The sequence below is a fragment of the Polypterus senegalus genome, chromosome 15, assembly GCF_016835505.1.
Source record: "Polypterus senegalus isolate Bchr_013 chromosome 15, ASM1683550v1, whole genome shotgun sequence".
Taxonomy (NCBI): domain Eukaryota; kingdom Metazoa; phylum Chordata; class Cladistia; order Polypteriformes; family Polypteridae; genus Polypterus; species Polypterus senegalus.
The window spans coordinates 19,703,598-19,726,943 of record NC_053168.1 but is presented as its reverse complement, the minus strand read 5'-3'; the positions used below and the strand labels follow the sequence as shown (position 1 = coordinate 19,726,943).

At 42.8% G+C, this 23,346-nt stretch overlaps 1 protein-coding gene across 7 annotated transcripts in view; it reads right to left on the bottom strand.

Moving 5' to 3' along the window:
* The window catches only part of LOC120515588 (FH1/FH2 domain-containing protein 3-like), a 674,713-nt gene that overhangs the window by 62,851 nt on the left and 588,516 nt on the right, over window positions 1–23,346 (bottom strand). For all 7 annotated transcript variants that reach the window (XM_039736692.1, XM_039736693.1, XM_039736696.1 and 4 more), the window contains 2 exons: window positions 13,197–13,565; window positions 8,834–9,720 (listed from right to left, as the gene is read on the bottom strand). In XM_039736692.1, the coding sequence (XP_039592626.1) occupies window positions 8,834–9,720; window positions 13,197–13,565 (1,256 nt within the window). The remainder of the gene's footprint in view (window positions 1–8,833; window positions 9,721–13,196; window positions 13,566–23,346) is intronic.

Below are 23,346 nucleotides of genomic sequence, written 5' to 3'. Positions count from 1 at the left end.
GAGTCATCGGATAAAAGACCAGTCCCCCTGCTGCAGGCGTTTTGCTGATGACATTGTGTTGTGTCGCACATAAATCCTAAACAGCATCCACACAGAAATATTTTTTGATGTTATCCGCAATCTTGGATGACTAGGAAGGGCATGACGCTTAACTTTCATCCCACTTGTATGTCATCACCGTACAACTCCAACATTAGATTAAGATTAAGAGGTGACATGATTGAAGTGTTTAAAATTATGAAGGGAATTAGTACAGTGGATCGAGACTTGTATTTTAAAATGAGTTCATCAAGAACACGGGGACACAGTTGGAAACTTGTTAAGGGTAAATTTCGCACAAACATTAGGAAGTTTTTCTTTACACAAAGAACGATAGACACTTGGAATAAGAGACCAAGTAGTGTGGTAGACAGTAAGACGTTAGGGACTTTCAAAACTCGACTTGATGTTTTCTTGGAGGAAACAAGTGGATAGGACTGGCAAGCTTTGTTGGGCTGAATGGCCTGTTCTCGTCTAGATTGTTCTAATGTTCTAATGTTCTTGTTCTAACAGACACAGCATAGCAAATTTATTGCATCTGCCCCTCAAAATGGCCACCTTTCAGAAAACCAAAATGGCGACAGAAAAAAAAAAAAAGGATTCTGCTACCTAAAAAAAGTATTAGGTCGGGAGATTATTAAAAGATAATTTGTTGATGATAGAGCTCAGGAAAGCATACAAAATACTACTGTATATATACTCACATGTCAGTTCTCCCGCGGATAAGTCGGGACTTGATTTTACCGTTTAATTTCTGGTATTTTATAATGTCAGTCGTATAAGTCGAATGCGGAAACGTCACACCATTAGTCCAAGAGATTATGATATGCTAATATGCTATATGCTACCTGAGAGAGTAACCACTGCGCACACAGCCGTTTTTTCTCTATTGTGCCTACGTGACCACACGGTAATACCTGAACTATTCTGAAGCGACGTTTGCACTGTTTTATGTTTTTTGTATTTCACACCCTCACACACCTTTATTGTAAGAGCATCCCTTATCTACGATGGAGTGCTCGATCAGAAGGAAATATGAAGCTGGTTTTAAATTAAACGTCGTTGAAGTGGCGAAAGAAATTGGTAACTGTGCTGCTGCAACAAAATTCGATGTGTCTGAGAAACTGGTGCGAGACTGAAGGAGACAAGAAGATGTAAAAAAAAAAATAAATAAGTAAAATAAATAAGTGTTGTATTTTTGAATGGGTGTACATATATGCACTTATATGTGAGTAAATACGGTATTTATATTTAGTGAATACAGATCTCGCCAATGCCCACCCCTTCACTCATTTTCTAGCCCACTTATTTGGCTCAGGGTTATGGGGAGCTGTTATGAACAGACAGCGATGCCTCGTTTCAGGAGGCCATTTGAACTCTGAATTGCTCAAAGTCTAAATCATTTTTTTCCCATTAGAAATAATGGAAAGTGAATGAATTCGTTCTCAGACCTTAAACAACACCTATTTTGATAAACTTAAACAGCAAATACTCACCATTTAAGGTAAAAATAACACAATTAAATGCCCTAAATAACGAATTAAAACATGAAAACAATCAATAAAAGTTGCAAATACTGTATAATAAAATGAGGAGCGGTGATGTCCTGTCTGGATGCCATGGTTAATAGATAGGGGTTACTGTATATATAACCAAACGCACCATAAATGAAGCAAAAAACGCACGGAAAAGACACGAGCGTAACGCAAGAGATGCTTTCACAGCGAGAGCGAGAGACGGCTCAGATACATAACTGATGATGTTCACGCTCGCTGTGCAAGCACCATCTGTTGTTCACTGCACGTGCAGTCCGAATGCAGAAGCATTGTATGAACTGCGGATCCAATTTCTGGCGAATTTAGCATTCGAACTCGGGAACGTTCAAAGTATGAGGCACCACTGTATTAGAAAATGGAAAGTGCCCTGAAAAGCACAGAGTGGGTATGACTTGGGAGTCGGGGAGTTTAGGACTTTTTCTGTTTATACAATAAGAACAAGGAATTAAAGGGTTAAGTGCTGCTCTTACCAAAGAAGTGGGGGAGCATGGTAACCCCCCGAACAGCCTGTCATTAAGAGAGACAATGAAGGGGACTGGATGAGTTGTGCTTGCACGGAGGTGCATATGGGCGGGGTCTGTGCACGCGGGTGACAAGGTAATTGAGGGGTGTGAGCTACTAGGTGACAACTGAGGACACAGAGGACTGGATGAGGTTTACCCCCGCAGGCTCATTTAAGGGTTGACTGAGTACTGGAAAGTTGAGTTGTCATTTGAGGTGCTCATTGGAGTTCTAGAGTGTCGTTCAGATCTGATGAATATGTGAGAGAGAGCAGCGGAGACAGGATGGACAAACTGACCTCTAGTTCATGTGAGGGGTGCAGTGGGCATTTGTCACGGATCTGGAGATGAAGAGGGAACAACGAAGAGCGAAAGAAAGCATGTATGGGATTAGTCTACCGATTGACTGGTACAAATGGAAGAAGTGAGCAAATCTCATATTTTTTGAATGTGCTGCTATTGACATTGATTGGTTATTTGGTTTGGCACTGATGAAGATTAACAAGTTGCTGATTTTGCACTTCTCGGCAGCGGTCTGTGTCTCCCTCACTGGTGCTCGTCTATCAACTACAAGATGCCCAGGCGATATTGTGACACAGTGGGTCGGTGGAAACACAAAGCGAGATCATAGAGGAGATACATGCAGCAAGTCCTAATCCTAACTTCAGTGAGGAGACTTCCTGTACACTGCAAAGAGAGAAAGAGCAGAGAGCGAGCAAAGCAAGAAAGATGCTAAGACATGAAGACCGCCATCTTATATAGGAGGGATGTGATGGTATAACACTTCATATTACAAAAAGTGAACAGGAAACAAAATTGTTCTGTTGTGATGTCGCTCAACATATTGATAAAGTATAATTCAAAATTATTAAATAAAATCAACCAAAACTCATGTGATGAGCTGAAATAAATTATAGTAACTGAACATTTATGGCAGCTTTCAGAGTAAGGTGGGATCCAATCCTGAATGGGATGCTTGTTTAGAATTTTTAAAAGTCCAGCAATTTGTGCGAGTGAATACGGTAGCCACACCGTCATTGCGGGTTCTGTCTCTGAAGGGGACACCATTACGCCCACCTCACTTTTCTTTCTTGTTTTTAAACCCAATGTTCTGACTAAACAGAGACGACATGCCAGGAAGTGATGCTCAAAAATGACAGCAATGTTGGCCTGTTACACAGTTTTTGTGTTTAATCTTTTGAAGTCAAGGGTATCTCCAATGTAAGCCAGATATGTTTTACATTTAAAATCTAAGCGTTTTGAAAAAGTAAAATGAAATGCAATGTGACAATCATTTTCAGAACTCCTAAGAACACAATTCAATCCAAATGTTTTTTTTTTTTACAAGGATTCAAACGATGTGTTCCTAAGGATTAAGCTGCACCATATGGAATACAATACAGTGGATTTAAAGCCAGAAAAAGTAAATTATAAGCAGTGGACTGCAAAAGTGGGTTCAATAATTAGCCCCATTGCTTCTCAGTGAGGAAAATATTGTGGTGGTTTGGCGTAAAAAGGTCCCTAAAATAAATACATGTGTTCCATAACACAAGAAGGAGTTTCCTTAACGGAAATGAAGTGCAATGGAGTCCAGGATTGTAGGGACATCTGGGTCCTCTTGGGAAAGTTAGAGGGGCTCGGCTCCCCTGGACTGCCCCAACTTGTTCCGGACCCCCGGATGCGTTTCCCTGGGCTTCTTCCTGAAGCGGTTTCTTGGCTGGGGCTTAAGAGCCCCTTCAGGCTGTAGGCGAAAATGTACTTCAACTTGGACATCCTGACAACTGCAACAGTGCATTCGGGTTAGAAAATGAGTTCACATATAATATTTAACTTTAGATTTTGTTCTCTGATAACAGTTTACATATAAGATGTCTTATAGTATTTACTTTTAATGATTAATTATTTTGGGACCGGTGGTTGGTGGTCAGGGCCCTTACCAGGCCGGGACGCCTCTATACTGGATGGACTAGGGAAGAGAACATATTCAGAGCATTATCTCCCTCCACAGCGACTGATGGCAGCCCCCCTGGGTTGCAGCGGTGCCTCTGACTCTCACGGGGATCCATGGGAGCTGGACTTTGGCGCAGGCCTGTTGGGTTCCGTGGGTACCACCTGGCGGTGCTGGAGCTGCTGCCGAGCCCTTAATTGCAGCACTTATGCCACACCTGGACACGTTGAACACCTGCAGCACTTCTGGGTGCTCTATAAAAGGAGCCAGCGGCCACTACTCCGGAATCCAGAGTCAGGTGGAGGTGGACAAAGCTTGTTGGAGGAGTGGAGGAAAGAGGAAGAGAAAGAAATAGGAAGAAGAAAAGTGTGCTTTCGAGCCGTGTTCTAGTGCATTACTGTGCTGAACAGGTGGGAAATGGGGGGAAGGCGTTTCCCACAAGGAAAAAGAGGAATAAATAAAACTGTGCATGTTGACCTTGTGTTCTGCGTCTGCCTGTGTGCTTCTGTAGGCCGCAGATCTCTGAGTGATAGCTAATGGCAGAGGACTGTTGCTAAAATATACCGATTACCTTTATGCTGATTGACATGAACTTAGGATTTCTAAGCACAATAAGTCCCAAACATGACACCAAAATGGCCACGGGGCCAAAAATAGGATCTTTATAAACAGAAAAAATATACTTCACAAAAATGCTATTCTTAAAAAAAAAAAAAAAAGCAATTGCTAGAACTCATCAACACCACAAGCGCATTAAATGAACCGCAAGGGACTGGGGAGTTTCCTTCACATTTATACGGTGATAGTGATGAATAGGTGGCCCTGCCTCTCAGGGGTCTACCCTCAAAGCAAATGGCACATTGAAAAACTATATAGGCATATAAATCTAAATAATACACAAAACTAATGCATATATTTAACACCACTAACACTATTAAGATTCAGAAATTGACAAAAAGGGACATAAAACAGGAATCTGAATGCCAGCCTGGGGTGGGACCCCTGCAGAAACAGAATACTGACTGGTGTAACTGAAATGCTTCCTAGCTATTCGGATGAGACGTAAAACCGAAGGCCTGACTCTCTCTGGTCATAAAAGATAAAGTGTAGGGTGTACCCTGATGTCCAGGCTTAATGGTCCACCACGGCCTGGTCATTCTGATCCCATAATCACCCCCTGTCTCTAATTGGCTCTCTCTTTCTCACCCCTTCACCATCTAAGGGCCGATTTATACTTCAGAACACGTACGCGTCCGCATCATGGCTGCCGCGCGTTCCCAGCGTTCATTTCACGCGTCCTCTTAGTAGGTCCTCAGAAATTAGCGCGTAGCGTGCGCGAGTTGCAGTACAGTGAAACCTCGCTATATAGCGCTTCGACTTTCGCGGCCTCACTTCATCGCGGATTTTAAATATAAGCACATCTAAATATATATCACGAATTTTTCGCCGGTTCGCGGATTTCTGCGGACAATGGGTCTTTTAATTTATGGTACATGCTTCCTCAGTTTGTTTGCCCAGTTGATTTCATACAAGGGACGCTATTGGCGGATGGTTTAGAAGCTACCCAATCAGAGCACGTATTACGCATTAAATAAAACTCCTCAATGATATACGATATGCTTCCCGCGCGGTGCTTGATTGTTTGCTTTTCTCTGTCTCTCTCACTCTCTCTGCTCCTGACGGAGGGGCTGTGAGCAGAGGGGCTGTTTGCCAAAAGGATACCGACGCACCTCTACAAAATGCTGCATTATCGCGGTGCTTTGGTATACTTAAAACCCCAAAAACATGTATTGATTTTTTGATTGTTTGCTTTTCTCTCTCTCTCTCTCTGACATTCTCTGCTCCTGACGCACACTTCTTTGAAGAGGAAGATATGTTTGCATTCTTTTAATTGTGAGAAAGAATTGTCATCTCTGTCTTGTCATGGAGCACAGTTTAAACTTTTGACTAAAAGTCTAGAGGGTTCTAATAATGTTAACAGTGTGGGAGAGTTTATAAGGGCTTAAAATATATAAAAATAACCATACAAACATATGGTTTCTACTTCGCGGATTTTCATCTATCGCGGGGGGTTCTGGAACGCAACCCCATGATCGAGGAGGGATTACTGTACCAGCAAAAAGTCGGGGGGCGCAGTGTGCTAAAAGTCAGAACGTGACGTCAGTGTCTCTGTTTACTATCTACATGTGACAGAAAGCCTCTATGCAGATCCTACGGGATGAATGCTTCGATGTGGTGAAGCAAAATGGCGACATACAGATGCATTTGTGGTGCTTTTATATTCAAGCGTCGCATATTCCCGATCGTAATGACACGATGCATTTTAAAAGTCTCACATACCATCTTTTGTGCCATCTTTTTTTTTTTTTTCCCAACTTAACAACAGCAAAATAATGTACAGCGCTGTATTTGAGCTACTGAGAAAAAAATAAGGAACACGGTGAAAACGTGTATTTTGTGATTAAAGTGGAAATTTCGGCTTTAATCTCGAAATGTCCACTTTAACCTCGTAGTTTACTTTATCATTAAAGCAGACAGTCATAAACGTCATCCCAGTTTTTAATCGCTATGAGCTTCTTGGACCTGACAGCTGCGGCAAGCAGCAATAGATCGCCACACAGAACAAATTAAATGTATGATATTCCAACTCTCTGCACATTTAGAATCTTTACATTTGTACTTGATATCACTTTCATGATGAAATGCATTAAAGTGTGTATGTTACATTTTACGTATAATTTCGTTTAAATAATGAATACTGTTAATAATTACACACATGGGGGTGTCATGGTGGCGGAGCGATAGCACTGCTGTCTCGCAGGGAGTTATGTTGCTGGTATTTCCTGCTTGTATTCCACACAGTGCTCCAGTTTCCTTCCAAAGATATGCAGATTTTGGGATTTGGTGCCGCTAAAATGATGCCAGTGTATGTGTGTGCTTGTATTCACCTTGTGATGAGCTGAAGGGATTGTTTCTCACTCGTGCCCAATGCTTGCTGGAATAGACACATCCCTGGATTGATGGATTTAATCAATAAACATCCTTTTCAGAGATATTGCTGTAAGGTGTTATCAGAATTTAATGAGTGTTCTAGGTAATTCACAACACAGAGAAGCCGAACATGTTCTCACCGTGATAATATCTCGCACTGCCACCTGGTGGATTCCTCCAGATTTATGTAAAGTACGCAAGCAATTACAGTATGAACACTACAACGCTTGCGTAGCAGGAGCGTCCGCTGCAGCATGCGTCGCATGAAGTATAACTCCGGCCTAACAGCTAATGTGTGGTGAGCTTACAGTCACAAAAATGGCTGCCGTCGCATCATCCAGTGGTGGTGGACGTGGCTCCCCACATTTTATATGAAGTGCTTTGAGCAGTGAGAAGAGTGCTATACAAATGTAAATAATAATAATAATGACTATATAAATGAACCTAACTGATTAAAGGAAGCTGTCCTGTTCCATTTCTTCAAAAACACTTGGGGATCCACTGATTTTGCAAAAGGACATCCACCTTGGAGTTTATTTATGATGACTCAAGACTCACCTTTATTTACCGAGTATTTTCCACATGATAGGCCACTGCGTGTGAATTAGGATTTTTTTAGGAACTCAATTAGTGGGAGAAAGTCAGTCAGTAAGTCATTTTCTAACCCGCTTAGTGAAGACCAGTGTCACGGGGTCTGCTGGAGTCCATCCCAGCTAGCATAGCATAGGGTGCAAGGCAGGATTCAACCTTGGACAGGGTGCCAGTCCATCACAGGGTGAACACACACACACACCCACTCCAACCACACATTAGGGCCAATTCAGGATTGCCAATTCACCTGACCTGCATGTCTTTGGACTGTGAGAGGAAACCCATACAGACATGGGGAGAACATGCAAACTCCACGCAGGGAGGACCAAGACTTGGTCTCCTTACTGCGAGGCAGCAGCGCTACAACTGTGCCAGCCCCTAGTTGGAGAAAGTGAAACAAAAAATTAAACGTGAGTATCATGGTCGAGCCAGGGTTTCTCCCATGGCTCATGTGTAAAGTGCTTCTTTTTATCTTCTTTTAAGGTAAGTTTGCTTATAATACGAGAAGCATTATGTGGGATATCAGCGGGATAATTCAGCCTACCAAGCTTCAAGAATTGTTTGGGAATGGTTTGAGGAGCATGATGAAGAGGTAAAGGTATTCTAGCCTCCAAATTTCCCAGATGACAATCCAGACTGGCATCTGTAAGATGTGTTAGAACAGCAAGTGCAATCCGCGGCGGTATAACTATACAACTTACTGGAGTCGGAGGATCTGCTAGTCCCAGATACCACAGGACACCTTCAGGGGCCTTGTCGGAGCGGGTTAGGTGGCACACAGATGATTTGGCTCTTCAATTACATACACATACAAACACGTCAAAACGCTTGTTCGTCACGATAAGTCCGTCTGTTTCGATCGGGTTGTGTATTTACGAACCTCTGTTTAACGGATCTCCCTTATGCCCCTCTTCCTTTGTGCTACCTGCTGCCTTTCACTGTCGGACATTCCAGCCCTGCTGTGGACACCAGATGATGTGACGCCCCACGGCTTACCGTCTTACTGGACTTTGATCATCGGACACACCCGCCCTCTTGTGGACACCAGATGACATTATGCCCAGAAGGCATCCATGCCCACTTTATCACTTTATATACGTGGCGATACGGAGAACTTGACATTTTGTTATCTAAACATGCAGTAACGGCCCATAAAAGCAACGGAGCTCATACCGTTTCCGCTCAAGGGACACATCAGTGCTGCTTACCTTAGTGACGGGCAGCTCCTTCGATTTGGTTTCAAAGAGGTGCTCGAGTTTGGACGTGTCCACTGTTATGGGCTCAAGTTTACTCCACAGAGAGTCTTTAAACCGTTTGTGGTTCTTGTACTGCCAGTCTATGATTCGCAGCTCGTTCCAAAACAGCCTGATGGTCTTTTTCTTTTTCTGAAATAACGGCTCCCCTCGTTGCAGCTGTGGAGAGCCGACGTGCTGGGGGATGGTCACGGGTGGAGGGGGAGGAAGCATTGTGCTTGGAATTGGAGGGGGCGGTGGGCAGCCGAAAAGGGGGGGTGGCGGTGGCAGGGCCATGAACAACAGTGGAGGAGGTGGGGGTGGAAGGATCTGCTCCCCTGAGCCCATCAGGCTGTCTGTGTCCAAGACATTGACATCATCCTCCTCCCCCAAGTCTGTAAAGTCCATATCCTTGATCTTCAGCTCTCGAGGACTGGCCATCAGCTGATCCCAGATATAGTCCGATTCTTTCTTGGGCTGGACAGGTGCTTTCTCGGGCTGCTTGTCACCAACCTCGCTCTCCGATGGGAGTAAACCCTTAACCATCTCGCCGCTGTTGAATTTTTCCGCAAAGGCCTTGACGCTGCCTTGGTTGTCCAAGTTCTCAATGTCTTTTTTCCTCAAGATCTCTTCACTGGCCTGCTTGTTGGCTTGCAGAATGGAAATTCGACTGGCTAGACTGGCCACCGACTCTTCGGACTCTTTCTCCTTCTCTTCCTCCTGGTCTTTTTCTTCTTCCTCTTTCTCATCCTGCGGTTTCTTGTTATGAGAATACAACATATCCAGCATGAAGAGTTTGTTGTTGAGGATTTTACTGCACTGCTCGTTTACATCCACATCCTTAATACTTTGTGCCCACTGACCTATAATGAAACCAGAAGTGAACAGCACAGGGTTAAGACAGAAAGCACTGGAAATGCCCAGTTTAGAAAACACTCCATTAAAACCAAAAATACTTATACAGCAATAGCTGGAGCCTCCATTTCTGCCATACTACATTGTGATTGATTACATTTATAATAAACGGTCAAGGTTCCAGAAGGGATCTCATTGGGTACAGAGTAGCTGGAGGACAATCAGAGAGCCCCACGCGTCTCAAATGTTTCAATTCATCTGATTTAGTGCTCTTTGTGGAGGACAGGCTCAGACCGCTTGCACATATTTACAACTGCAATACATTAAAAGTCCATTATTAAACCATACAACGTGTATACACATAAACACACAGCAAATGGTCCAGTGATTCACTGCAGCTGCTCTGGCCGCAGCCTCATTGCTGATTGGTCAAAAGACTACATGGGTGGAGTCGTGTGCTCAGGTGGCCACACCCTCTTGGAAGTGGAAAGAATTTCTAGGCCGGAATCCTCAGCTCTGTGGCCACAGACATTCAACAAAATAATCTTTAGACGTACATGGAAAAATAAACCATACAAGATTAAAAATGTCTGTCGCTTTTTGAAGTTTAAATTGATTAAAGAATTCAGGATGGGAACATATTCCCAAAATAGCTATTGTGTTTTAATAAAATGTGACTTGGATTGCAACAAATGGCAGCGGAAATGACTACATTATTATGAGGTCTCTTCTTGTGGGTACTTTTGTGATCACACTGAAGTGAAAGTGTGCAAGGAGTGAACGCTTGGGCGCCTGTGGGCCAGTGTGCCCTGTGTGTGTGAGTATGAAACACCTAGGTGACTAACAACACTCCTGAAGACGGATTCACTGCTTAAATGTCTAGTCCTGGCCCTTCTTTTCTACTTTTTAATTGCAACAATAACATTTACAGTGGTGTGAAAAACTATTTGCCCCCTTCCTGATTTCTTATTCTTTTGCATGTTTGTCACACAAAATGTTTCTGATCATCAAACACATTTAACCATTAGTCAAATATAACACAAGTAAACACAAAATGCAGTTTTTAAATGATGGTTTTTATTATTTAGGGAGAAAAAAAAATCCAAACCTACATAACCCTGTGTGAAAAAGTAATTGCCCCCCGAACCTAATAACTGGTTGGGCCACCCTTAGCAGCAATAACTGCAATCAGGGAAGAAAAGGTACATTCAAAAGACTATTCGTAAAAACAGCCATTGACATATTAGGAATGTTAGTGAGAAATAGAGAACAACGTGTGCCATTACATGTTGGCACTTAACTCTATAAGAAAGCACTTCATAGGCCAAGAGCTCTCCATGGTAAAGCTGAGACAAAGACAAGGCAGACCTATGGAGGTCTGTTACAGGGACATAAAGTTAGAAGTGAAAGGCACAACACAATAAATAGGAAAGACATGATAGATAGACAGACAGACAGATAGATAGATAGATAGATAGATAGATAGATAGATAGATAGATAAGGCACTATATGGTATGATAGATAGATAAACAGAGATGAAAGGCGCACTATATATCTACGATATAGTATGCTTCTCATATATCTATTTATCTATTATATAATGCACCTTTCATCTATACTATTGTGCCTTTCATCTAGTATATTTAATCTTTATCTATTATATATAGTGCCATCCCTATCTTTATGTTATACTGTATAATACATGTTTCATATCTATCTATCTAGCTATCTAATAATGTCTTTTTCCTTTATCTTTCATATATACACCATCCTTAAGAGTTCCTTAATGCCAACCCAGGTAAGACACAGGTCTGTACCTTTAATCCTAACAATAGACAAGCAAACACAACTCTAGAGATCAGATGGAATAACGAAGTACTGAAGAACACCAAACATCCTGTTTACTTAGGCATCACTCTGGACAGGACACTCTGTTTTAAAGAACATATTTTTAAACTCAAAAAGAAGATATCCAGCAGGAATAATCTCCTTAGCAAACACATCCTGGGGAGGAGACCCTAAGACCCTGCTATCAACGGCCATGGCACTCTGTTATTCAACCCATGCCAACAATGTTGACCCTGAGCTAAAAAGTGCATGCCGAATCATCACCAGCACATTGCGAACAACGTGTCTTCCTGTTTTATACAGGCTGGCTGGGATCGCACCTCCCCATATACGACGAATAGTAGTTCAAGAGTAGAATGGTTCAAGCAACTGATGGACTCCAGACACTCACTTCACCATCATCAGGAGGTAAATCACAGTGGAACCCCTTAATCCAAAGCAGTCCACAAAACATAGGCTCAAGAGGAGGCGAGAGACTGACTGTAGCCCTCCCAATCAAGCTCTTCCTACACCTCAAGGAAAGACTGGGTTGCGCTTAACCGAGTTAGGTCAAAGGTGGGCAAAACAAAGGACAACCTATTTAGATGGGGCCTCACAACAAGCGCTGAATGTCCCTGTGGTGAGCCCACCCAAACAATGGACCCCATTCTCCATGAATATTCCCAAAGCCCTACATGTACCAATGAAGATCTTAAGGAAGCTAAAGACGCCGCTCTTACCTGGATACGGCAGTGGTGTGATAAGATATGATGATGATATATACACCACTGCCATCTTTATCTATTATATAGTGCCTGCTCCTGTATATAGTGCCTTTCATCTCTATCTCATTCATGTCTTTCTGTATCTCATTTATTTTCCACTTCAGTGCTGTATTGTAACCATACTGGTTCTGTAAATTGGCTTTTTGCAATGTGCTCTATAAAACATTCCATGTTTATTTTGTATCCCATCCTCATTTGTTTTACGTCCTCTATTTGTGTATCATTGCTGTATATAAGTTGTGCCAGAGCCATGTGAGCTTATGAAAAGTAATTAAGTCAGTTTATTTGTTTATTTTTCAAACATGTTTATTTCAAAATTGTCTAACCAGTTCATCTACTGTAACTGTTTTTGATGGGAACATTTGTGAAATGCACAGCAGGCACAGGGAGACCAAGCAAACTCTACGTGGACAGTGGCTAGGACAATCCAGGCCTGCCCGTGGGGGCTTTGAGGCAGCAGCACTGTGCCATACGCTGGTGATAATGCAAAGTGTAACTTTATCAATGTGCTGGGTTCAAGCATTAAAAGGGAAATTGTCTGTGTATCTGTGTGTGAGTCTGGTGTCTATGTCACTGTTATATGCCATGGGATGTGTGAAAGCAGTACTAATGCAATGCATTTTATTACTACAAAAGTTTCTGTTGCACCTTATGTTGGAATGAAAAAAATTCAATACATTTTATTAGTACATGCATTACAATATACATTCCAAAAGATGGTGCACTGCTTAGATTACTTAGATTTCAACTTGTCTTAGAGGGGTTATATGTTGTGTTGGCTGCATCCAGATTATACCAGCTGAATAAACTCCCATCATGGAGTCACAGGAGTGTTGACGTGTGTGTGTGTGACATGGTGCAGTACACTCACCAGGCTCGCTGTCATTTGCTAGCTTGTCCTCCCTCTCCTCTCGCTCTAAAGTGCTGCTGGCGGAGGAGATGCTGGATGCAGAACAGTTGTCCTTCTCGTTTACTTCTTCATTCTGTCTCTCCTTCTCACTCAACACGGTGCTTTCTTCTGGCTCACGCTCCGGACCCTGCTCTGGTTCTGCCTCTGGCTCAACAACCTCTTGAGATTCTTCCTCTATCTCCTCCTCCTCCTCCACCTCCTCTTCAGGTTGAACTATGGATTCCTGCTCAGTTTCCGAGGACTCAATAGGAGTCTGAACTTGCGTTTCTTGACTTTGTAGGTTTGGTATGCTCTCAGAGTTTACTTCTGGCTCAGATTCACTGGCAGTTACTGTAGAAAAGGAAAAAAAAAAGTGTAACATCCATGTGATTGGCTGATTAGATAATTACATTAACAAGCAGATGAACAGGTGTACCTAATAAAGTGGCCGGTGAGTGTGTGTGTATGTATATATATAACATTATTAGAGCCCTCTAGACTTTTAGTCAAAAGTTTAAACTGTGCTCCATGACAAGACAGAGATGACAGTTCTTTCTCACAATTAAAAGAATGCAAACATATCCTCCTCTTCAAAGAATGCATGTCAGGAGCAGAGAATGTCAGAGAGAGAGAGAAAAGCAAACAATCAAAACATCAATACGTGCTTTTAAGTATGCCGAAGCATCGTGATAAAGTGGCATTTTTTAGAGGAGCGTCCGTATCCTCTAAGCAAACAGCCTCTGTGCAAACAGCCCCTCTGCTCACACCCCCTCCGTCAGGCGCAGAGAATGTCAGAGAGAGTGAGAGAGACAGAGAAAAGCAAACAATCAAGCACCGCACGGGAAGCACATCATATATCATTGAGGAGTTTTAGGTAATATGTAATACATGCTCTGATTGGGTAGCTTCTCAGCCATCTGCCAATAGCGTCCCTTGTATGAAATGAACAGGGCAAACAAACTGAGGAAGCATGTAGCATAAATTAAAAGACCCATTGTCCGCAGAAATCCGCGAACCAGCGAAAAATCCGTGATATATATTTAGATGTGCTTATATTTAAAATCCGCGATAGAGTGAAGCCGCGAAAGTCTAAGCGCGATATAGCGAGGGATCACTGTAGATATTGATTGGCTTTAAACTTTAAGTCGGAGACTTGTAGATCGTCTAATTCATACTGCCATCAGGGAAAACTAGTGTTTCTTCCCAATAAAGAGGCCCATCCGCAAGAATTAAAAGATTTGTTATTTGGTGAAAGTGAAATCCACATATTCGAGCGGCAGAGATGTGAAGTGGCGCATAGTGCAGGCCAGGGGGTTGACGAACGAAGCAAGCAGGCCTAGTGTATATATATATATATCTATCCATCCATCCATCCATCCATCCTCTTCCGCTTATCCGGGGTCGGGTCGCGGGGTAGCAGCAAGCAGAGGCCCAGACTTCCCTCTCCCGCCACTTCTTCCAGCTCTTCCGGAGAATCCCAAGGTGTTCCCAGGCCAGCCGGGAGACATAGTCCCTCCAGCGTGTCCTGGGTCTTCCCCGGGGCCTCCTCCCGGTTGGACATGCCCGGAACACCTCACCAGGGAGGTGTCCAGGAGGCATCCTGATCAAATGCCCGAACCACTTCATCTGACTACTCTATATATATATATATATATATATATTCCACACACAAACAAAACAAAACCAGTTTACAGTTCTTGATGTTCAGTCACACAGTCATGAAAGAAAATAGCTGAATCGCTTCCACTGGGAACGTAAAGGTCTGTAATTTCATTGTTCTCAGTCCTTTAATTGTGTTGATTTGGCATAAGAAAAGTGCTTTTAGTGCACTTATAAAACAAACAGTCAAAACACTCTGTCATAATTGTCGCCTCAAGGGATGACCTCTTGCCTCCCACAGTGCTTCAGGCCGAGTGGCCGTGATACACACAGTACATGTCAGTTATGACACACATGTCATCTGTCACATGCACTGGCCCAACCAAATGGACAAAGTAGACAATCGCCTACTTTTGAGCAATGGTGGAGGCGGCCAAATATCCCACTTTAAAGTGTTGTGAGGTCTATTAGGGACTTGATGGCAGTGCATGTCACCCTGCCAAGCTCTCCCTTTAATCATAAGGAGTGGCTCTGGCCGCTTGCCTTGAATCTAAGGCACTGGCACAAGTTCTAATGAGTAGTGTGAGACACTGGTGACCTCCTTTGAAGTGCAGCACATTAAAATGACCACAACTGTCTGGCTGTGAATACAAAAAAAGGAGACAGTTGAAAGAGCGAGCACTCCAAAAACATGGCGACTCATTCTTATAACACTCACTTCTCAGGCAGTGGCCTCCCTGACACTTTACAAGAACGAAGCTTCCCAAAGCTAAAAGTGATAAAAACTGAGTGATAGCGGAGTGTCTTAATGGACTGGTGACAACTTCAGTAGAGCATGAATGGGTGCAGAAATTTTAAATAAAAGACGACATGAAGCTCTTTATAGTGTGCACACTTCTGAAAGACATGCCAAATGAACGCAATATGATAATTCATCTAATAATTCTTTTTGGTTCTTTAAGGATGCCAGCAGGCTGCATTTTTCTGGTTAGTGTCTACTGACTTACATCGGCGAGGGGGAGATGGGATCTGTGCTGGTGCAGGTTGTGTGTCCTGAACTGCCTAGAAAATCCTGCAGGACTCCCGTCATGTCGTGTTCCTTGTGCTGTAGTGACTACGCTTGTGTAAAGCGCACACAAGTCAGTTCCTAAATGCATATTGGGCTTTTAAAGGGGTCACAGAGGTCAAAGAAAAATAAAAGACACTTCCACAAATAAGAATAAAATCTGCACTTTTGTTAAGAACTTCACTCTCACAACTACAATACTTGTCTTGCCTGGCTGCCTGACCTCTGCTGCTCTTTTGGTGTTGGCTTGAGGTTAAAACAGGAATCCAAGAGGGGTGCCAGACCACTGCAGGGCACACTCAAACAGCCCTTCACAGTGCCAGTTTAGGGTCATTCAGTTAATCTTCATGCCAAGAACAATAGACGCATGAAATAAGTGACCAAGTAGTGTGGTGGACAGCATGATTTAGGGACCTTCAGAGCATAACTTGATGTTACTTTGGACAATCGAGGAGTACAGAATGGACAGGCTTCTTGAAGGGCCTGTTCTTGTTGCAATTTTTCAAACGTTCTTAAACAAAAAGGGGGAGCACCAGGAGAAAAACCCACACACACGTGGGAGTGGCACAAGTACAACAGTCTGTCTCTTAACGTGGACAAGATGATTGTTGACTTCAGGAAGTCCCATGCTGTCCTCTACCCCACGGCATATCAATGCCTCCACCATGGTGGAGAGTACCAAACTCCTTGGTGTGCACCTGGCAACTGAGCCCATCTGGACAATTAACACCACCTCCATAGCCAAGAAGGCTCACCCCATTCTACAGGGGACCATCATTGCGAGTGTTCTGACTAGCTGCATCACCTTCTGGTTTGGGAACTGCAGTGTCTCTGACAGTAAGGTCCTACAATGGCTAGTGTTCACAGCAGGAAAGGTCTCCGGGACATCTTTATGAAGCGTTGCATCTATAAAGCCTTATGAAGGACCGCTCCCACCCTTCCCATGGACCCTTTGTCCCACTTGTAAAAAGGTAATGTGGCATCTGAAGCAGTTCATCTGAACTCTGTGTTGTCCCCCTGCTCTCTGATCTTCGCCTAGTACCTTTTATATGCAAAGCTGTTGTTATACTTGACACTGCTGTTGTTTTTATTATTAGGTGTTGTTATTATTTATTTATTACTATTTACTTCAATGTATTAATTGCTATCTACTCATTACTTTCACCAAAGTGTAATTTACAGCAAATTTGCTGCGTTTGCCCCTTGTTTGTTGAATTATTTACTGATAATTTGGCCAGTTTAGGAGAATGTTTTTTCCTCATCGCCCCATAATGCTTTGCGAGGCCAGCAAGACATTCCTATAACACCCAACATTGCACGGGTCCGCCCACCTGGGTATATAATGCTGATCACTAGAATTACAGACCCTGTGGGATTTAGTTAGTGGTGTCAACCAGATAAGTTCATAATGCGGGTTCTGAAAATGTTATTTTTATCAAACATATACAGCATGAATAACGAGTTATCTGTACTTGTCGCCAAATGTGCAGGTCGATGTTCGGGTTCCGAGTCAGTATAAGAGAAGGTGGCGCGTGCCCTATGCATGCATAATTAGCCACGTGGAGATAAAAAAACAAATTACGAAACACAGGAGATTCTATGAAATATTAATAATAACGAAAGATTTATTACTATTTACAAGACGTTTCCATGTTTCTGATAGAAGAGAAAGCGCAAAGCATCAGCACAGACAGTTTGGAGAGCCTTTGGCACAACTTCAAAAAAACAGAACGAGCCAGGGCGTGAGTTCAGCCATGATACGGCACTTTGAATTTTCTGCCTACCTACATATATTTCTGACTTTTGACTACAATTTTGGCATTTAGACTTTGCTTTGATGAAATATATGATGGCATGTCCCTGACTGTGTTTTTTTATTCTTTGATATCACGGAGGCCCGATGATGCAGTGGTTGGCATTGCTGTCTCACAGCTCAGTTCAACCTTTTTATCCATAATAATCGGTCCAGTATAGTTAGCAGACGTGTCCCCAGCCCTCGGGATCACTTTAAAGATGATTGCACCATTATAATCCACTCAAATCTACTTCAGTTAGTCCTTCCCTAATTGACATCAATGCATTTCGCATGTTCATCGATATTTGCAAACACTTGTGTGATTTCTCTGAACTCGAGGCGAAACGAACACTGTGGAGTTCGCTCATGGCTTCTCGTTACCTATAATTTCCCTCTATTTATTTATCTAATACTAGTTATGATGACTGTCAAAGACAGGTAATAGAAGAATACATGTAAAAATATTTGCCCTCTCATGCCCTACATCACCTTTCCTCAGTATCCTCGTGTGCTCGCCGTTGCCCTGCTAAAACTAACATCTTAAGACTCACCACCCACCTGCTTTTATACTTCCTGCCTTGTGCGTCTCACACTTGCTCCTCCTCTTTTGATTATGTCACTAAAGCCAAACCGACCTATCAGATTGCTTGTAAGGGCTGGACGGACACACACACAGAGCTTTGCGTTTTCTTAGAGAGTAGATAGTATTGTTCTTTACTTGTCTTGCACTCGTCCTGTGTTTAAGTTGCACTGCCCTTCTGTTATTTCGTACCACCGTATGCTGCAATAGGGTGTATAGATGGTATGACAATAAGGCCACAATAAGGCCACTTGACCCGAGCTGAATTGTAGAATGTGCAGCCTCCTCACTGACATGCCAACAAGGACAGATATATCGCTTCATTGGCAGTTCCAGAGTGTAACTGTGTGGACCATGCAGTGTATGGACGCCCATTCCAAGGCTTTGAGGACAATGCTACTATGATAGGCTCCAACCCTCAGTGACCCTGAATTAGATTAAGATGGTCTGAGTATTTAAATAAAAATACAATTTACAAGAAAAAGGATATTTAGCTCAACACGGCTTACTTGTTTCCATTCAACTAGTGTGTGCAAAAAAATGTCAAGCGGAGTGTCCAAGTCCCCAAGGTGCTGCTTTCGGCTACACATGCTCCCGCATATTTACAGCTCTCCAGGCAGAAAAACACTTTTCAACATCTGCATGAAATTTACTCTTAACCAGCCTTAAACTGCACTCCGGTGTCATTGGAAAAAAATTGCTCTAAATGAAATTACAGAATGCCAACAACAGGCCTTTCTCCCATGGCAATTAACAGGCCAGTTAAGTCAATTTGATAGTCTGCAGCCGAGCGCCATGATGGCAGCTGCACTCCCTGACATGTGGGACTCTCATTTACATTTAGACGCTGATATTAAACTGTGATTTTTTTTCCGGAGCAAATGACAAACAAGGATATTAGTTAACGCAGGGGATGCATGAAAGAGATGAAACTTAACTCAGTTTTACTGGAAAACTTGACATTTACACACTGTTGATTTGTCTTCTCGGAATGGTTTTTCTGTTAATCATTTCCATGCAGCCTTTCTGTGTGATCCAAAAGAAAGATGATCAGTCGGGGTCTCAACGTGACACTTGTTATATTTCGGCTAAGGTTCCTCTCTACCGGTTTGGGGTTCAGATCCATGAGTTGTTCATGTTATTTTTGTTAACAGTTTGCTGTATTTTCTTAGCCTGTGTTATGTTGCATGTATTCTGTGGGTGGTCCCCAAGAGGCAGGACCACCTGACAATCCCTGCTAGGATCTGACCCACACTCTCTCCCACAGTTCTTAAAAGTTCATTTCAAATGTTTCTTGTGGTTTTGCTGTGCTTGTCTAATTTTCGATTTTCTGGACTGCCTGACCTCTTTTTTTTTTTTTTCTCCGTTTCCTGGCTATTTTTTGGTATTCCGTATTGGGAATATTTTGGAATTCCCTATTGCAGGCATTGTATGCCACCTGATCAGGGCACTGTGCAGTCCCTACATTGATGGATTGAAGGCCAGAGGTCCACATGACCATCACTGTCTAATTTTTCCACGTGAAGCCTGCAAACCAAGAGGACTGAGTGAGATCATTAATGTTAGGGGGGCTGGGTGGTCTCGTGGTATCAGAACCCCTGCAGATTTTTTTTTTCTCCATCCCTCTGGATTTTTTTTATTTTTTATTTCTGTCCTCCCTGGCCATCGGACCTTACTTTACTCAGTTACTTAGTATTGCCTAATCTTTTTTTATATTTTTCTTTATTCTTTCTTCATCTTGTAAAGCACTTTGAGCTCCATCAGCTATATGAAAATGTGCTACAGAAATAAACGTTGTTGTTGTTATTTGCTCCTCAGAGCTTCACTTTGTAACAGAGCTTTTTGTGAGGATCCTGCATTTGCAATCAGCACTAGGAGTTTTCATGTGATGTGCCCCTCTAGTGGGCATTTCTGGAAGTGTTTTTGGTACTCACCTGGTCACAACAACATTCTGCAGGGCTGCAGTGGCCAATGCTGTCTTCTTCAGTTGCCAGTTACTGCAGATTATGGATCCTCCTTTAACTGACTCACTTTACAAGGTTTACTTATTGGCTGCTGATTAAAGGTGTTGATCTGTGAAAGTTACTGAAGTATTTTTCACAGAGAACATGCTGTGTTCCCTGGTGACCTTATTTGCTGAATAGTTTCCTGTACATTCGCTGTGCGACTGGCCTAGATGAATGTTTATTCCCAGTGCCCCATGATGCATTGCAAGGTCAGCGTAACATCATGGAACTGTAACTGCCACGAGCAGAAAACTTTCACGTATGCATACTGTAAGTCTGCTGCTCAAGCTGTTATGCACGTGCATGAAGCCACGACCGGATCCAGCCAGATTTACACCTCATATGTGTTAAAATAAATAAATAAATAAATTTGCTAAATTTTCATTTGAGGGTTACTATAACCCACCATAATGACAATATTATGAGTACTGACACAGGATAGATACATCTGATCCCTGGGTGCACCTTCAGTGACTTAATGCATAGCATGGCTAATTAAGGACGCATAATTAGCCATGTGCCGCAGGTACAAGTCAAAACAAGCCTTAATGGAGCAATCCCCATTCTCCTTCCCCGAGTCCAAAAAAAGAAGTAATAGCAAAAGATTTACTATTATTGTTAAAGCATTCTGTCTTCTTGATGATAGAAAAAGTGCAAAGTATCTACTCAGATACAGTAGATTGGAAACAAAATAGATGTGCAAGCTGCATGGACCTGCGACTTGAAACAATGAAATGAGCCCATGGTATGTGTGCTCCAAGAGTGGAATTCTGTGAGCAAATGTGTATACACACACACACACACCGGCCACTCTATTAGGTACACTGCTGGTCAACTGCTTGTTAATGCAAATGTCTAATCAGCCGATCACATGGCAGCAACTCAATGCATTTCAGCCTGTAGACATTGTCAAGACGACCTACTGACGTTCAAACTGAGCATCAGAATGGGGAAGACAGGGGAGTGGAGTGACTTTGAACATGGCATGGTTGTTGGTGCCGGACAATCTGATCTGAATGGATCAGAACCTGCTGATCTACTGGGATTTTCACACAATCATCTCTAGGGTTTACAGAGAACGGTCAGAAAAAGGGAAAAATATCCAATGAGTGGCAGCTCTCTGGGCGAAAATGCCTTGTTGATGCCAGAGGTTCAGAGGAGAATGGTCAGACTGGTCAGAGCTGATAGAAAGGCAACAGGAACTCAAAAAAGCACTTGTTACAACTGAGGTATGCAAAAGAGCATCTCTGAACACACAACACATCAGAATGGTGAGAAAAAGGGAAAATATCCAGTGAGTGGCAGTTCTCTGGATGAAAATGTCCTGTTGATGCTAGAGGTGAATGGCCAGACTGGTTCGAGCTGATAGAAAGTACTTGCTACAACTGAGGTATGCAGAAGAGCATCTCTGAACACACAACACGTCAGACCTTGAAGCAGGTGGGCTACAGCAGCAGGAGACCACACCGGGGGCCAGTCCTGTCAGATAAGAACAGGAAACTGAGGGTACAATTGGCACAGGCTCAACAAAATTGGACAACAGAAGATTGGAAAAATGTTACCTGGTCTGTCAGCTAGGAACACTCACCGGCCAGTTTATTGTGTGTGTGTATATATATATATATATATATATATATATATACTGTATATATATATATATACACACACACACACACACACACACACACAAATACACACACACACGCTGTTGATTGTTTGTTGTATTTTGTTTGTTTGTGGTTATTGCTCCATTTGTCTCTTTTTTTTATTTGTGGCATGGTGGTGCAGTGGTTAGCATTGCTGCCTCACTGCTCAGGTCACATTTTTGGCCACAATAATCAGTCCAGCACAGTTAGCACATGCTTACAGAGCCCTCTGGGATGCTTGAAAGACTATTACTGTTATGAACTAAAGAGTTCTCAAGCACAAATGTCCCATTAATTACTCAAAATGCCTACTAGAGGGGAAAACACAGTCAAGTGTGAATAGGGCAATGAAGAATCTTTATAGAATAAAACTATTTATCTTCACAAAATGCTCTGTAATATTCAAAGTCCCAAACAGCACAAAAGGCAAAAGGAGTTGCCTGAAACAGCAAACACTTTCAAAAACATAAACAAGTCATAGCACAAAACAAAGGTTCAAAATGTCCAGAAACTCACAACAGCACAAAAGAACACAGCATGCCAGGGGTGCAGTCACAATGAACTGCAAGGGACTGTGGGTTTTCCTCAGCCTTTATAGAGCTGAGGGCTGTCCCTTGATGGTGATGGGCAGCTGGCCCTGCCTCTTATGGGACAGTCTCCAAAACACATGGAACATAAAGGAAGATACAGAAGTAACATAGAAACTAAATGAATAACACTATTAACATTGAGAAATGAACAAGGTGCTCTGAAATGAACAAGAAAGACATAACACCGGCATTTGGATGTTGAGATTCATCAGACCAGGCCATGTTCTTCCTGTCTTCAACTGCCATGTTTTGGTGAGCCTGTGCCCACTGTAGCCTCAGCCTTCTGTTCTTGGCTGACAGCAGTGGAGCCTGAAGTGATCTTCTTCTGTTGCAGCCCATCCTACTTGAAATTTGCTGTGTTGTGCATTTTGAGATGTTGTTCTGCTCACCACAGCTGTACAGAGTGGTCATCTGAGTTACTGTAGTCTTTCTGTTGGCTTGAACCAGCCTGGCCATTATCCTTTGACCAGACCTCTCACCAACAAGGCATTTCTGACCACAGACCTGCTGCTCACGGAATGTTTTCTGTTTATCACACCATTCAGAGTAAACTCCAGAGACTGGGATGCATGAAAATCCCAGGAGATCTGCAGTTACAGAAATGCGCACACCAGGCTGTCTGGTGGCAACAATCATGCCACAGTAAAAATCACTGAGATTACACTTTTCCCCATTCTGGTGTTTGACGTGAACATGAACTGAAGCTCCTGATCTGAATCTGTGGGATTTTGTTCACTGCACCGCGCTGCTGCCACATCACTGGCTGATACGATCACTGCATAAAAAAGCAGGTGCCCAGGTGGTCCTAATAATTTGACCAGTTAGTGTAATTATTTCCATAGTTCAGCAT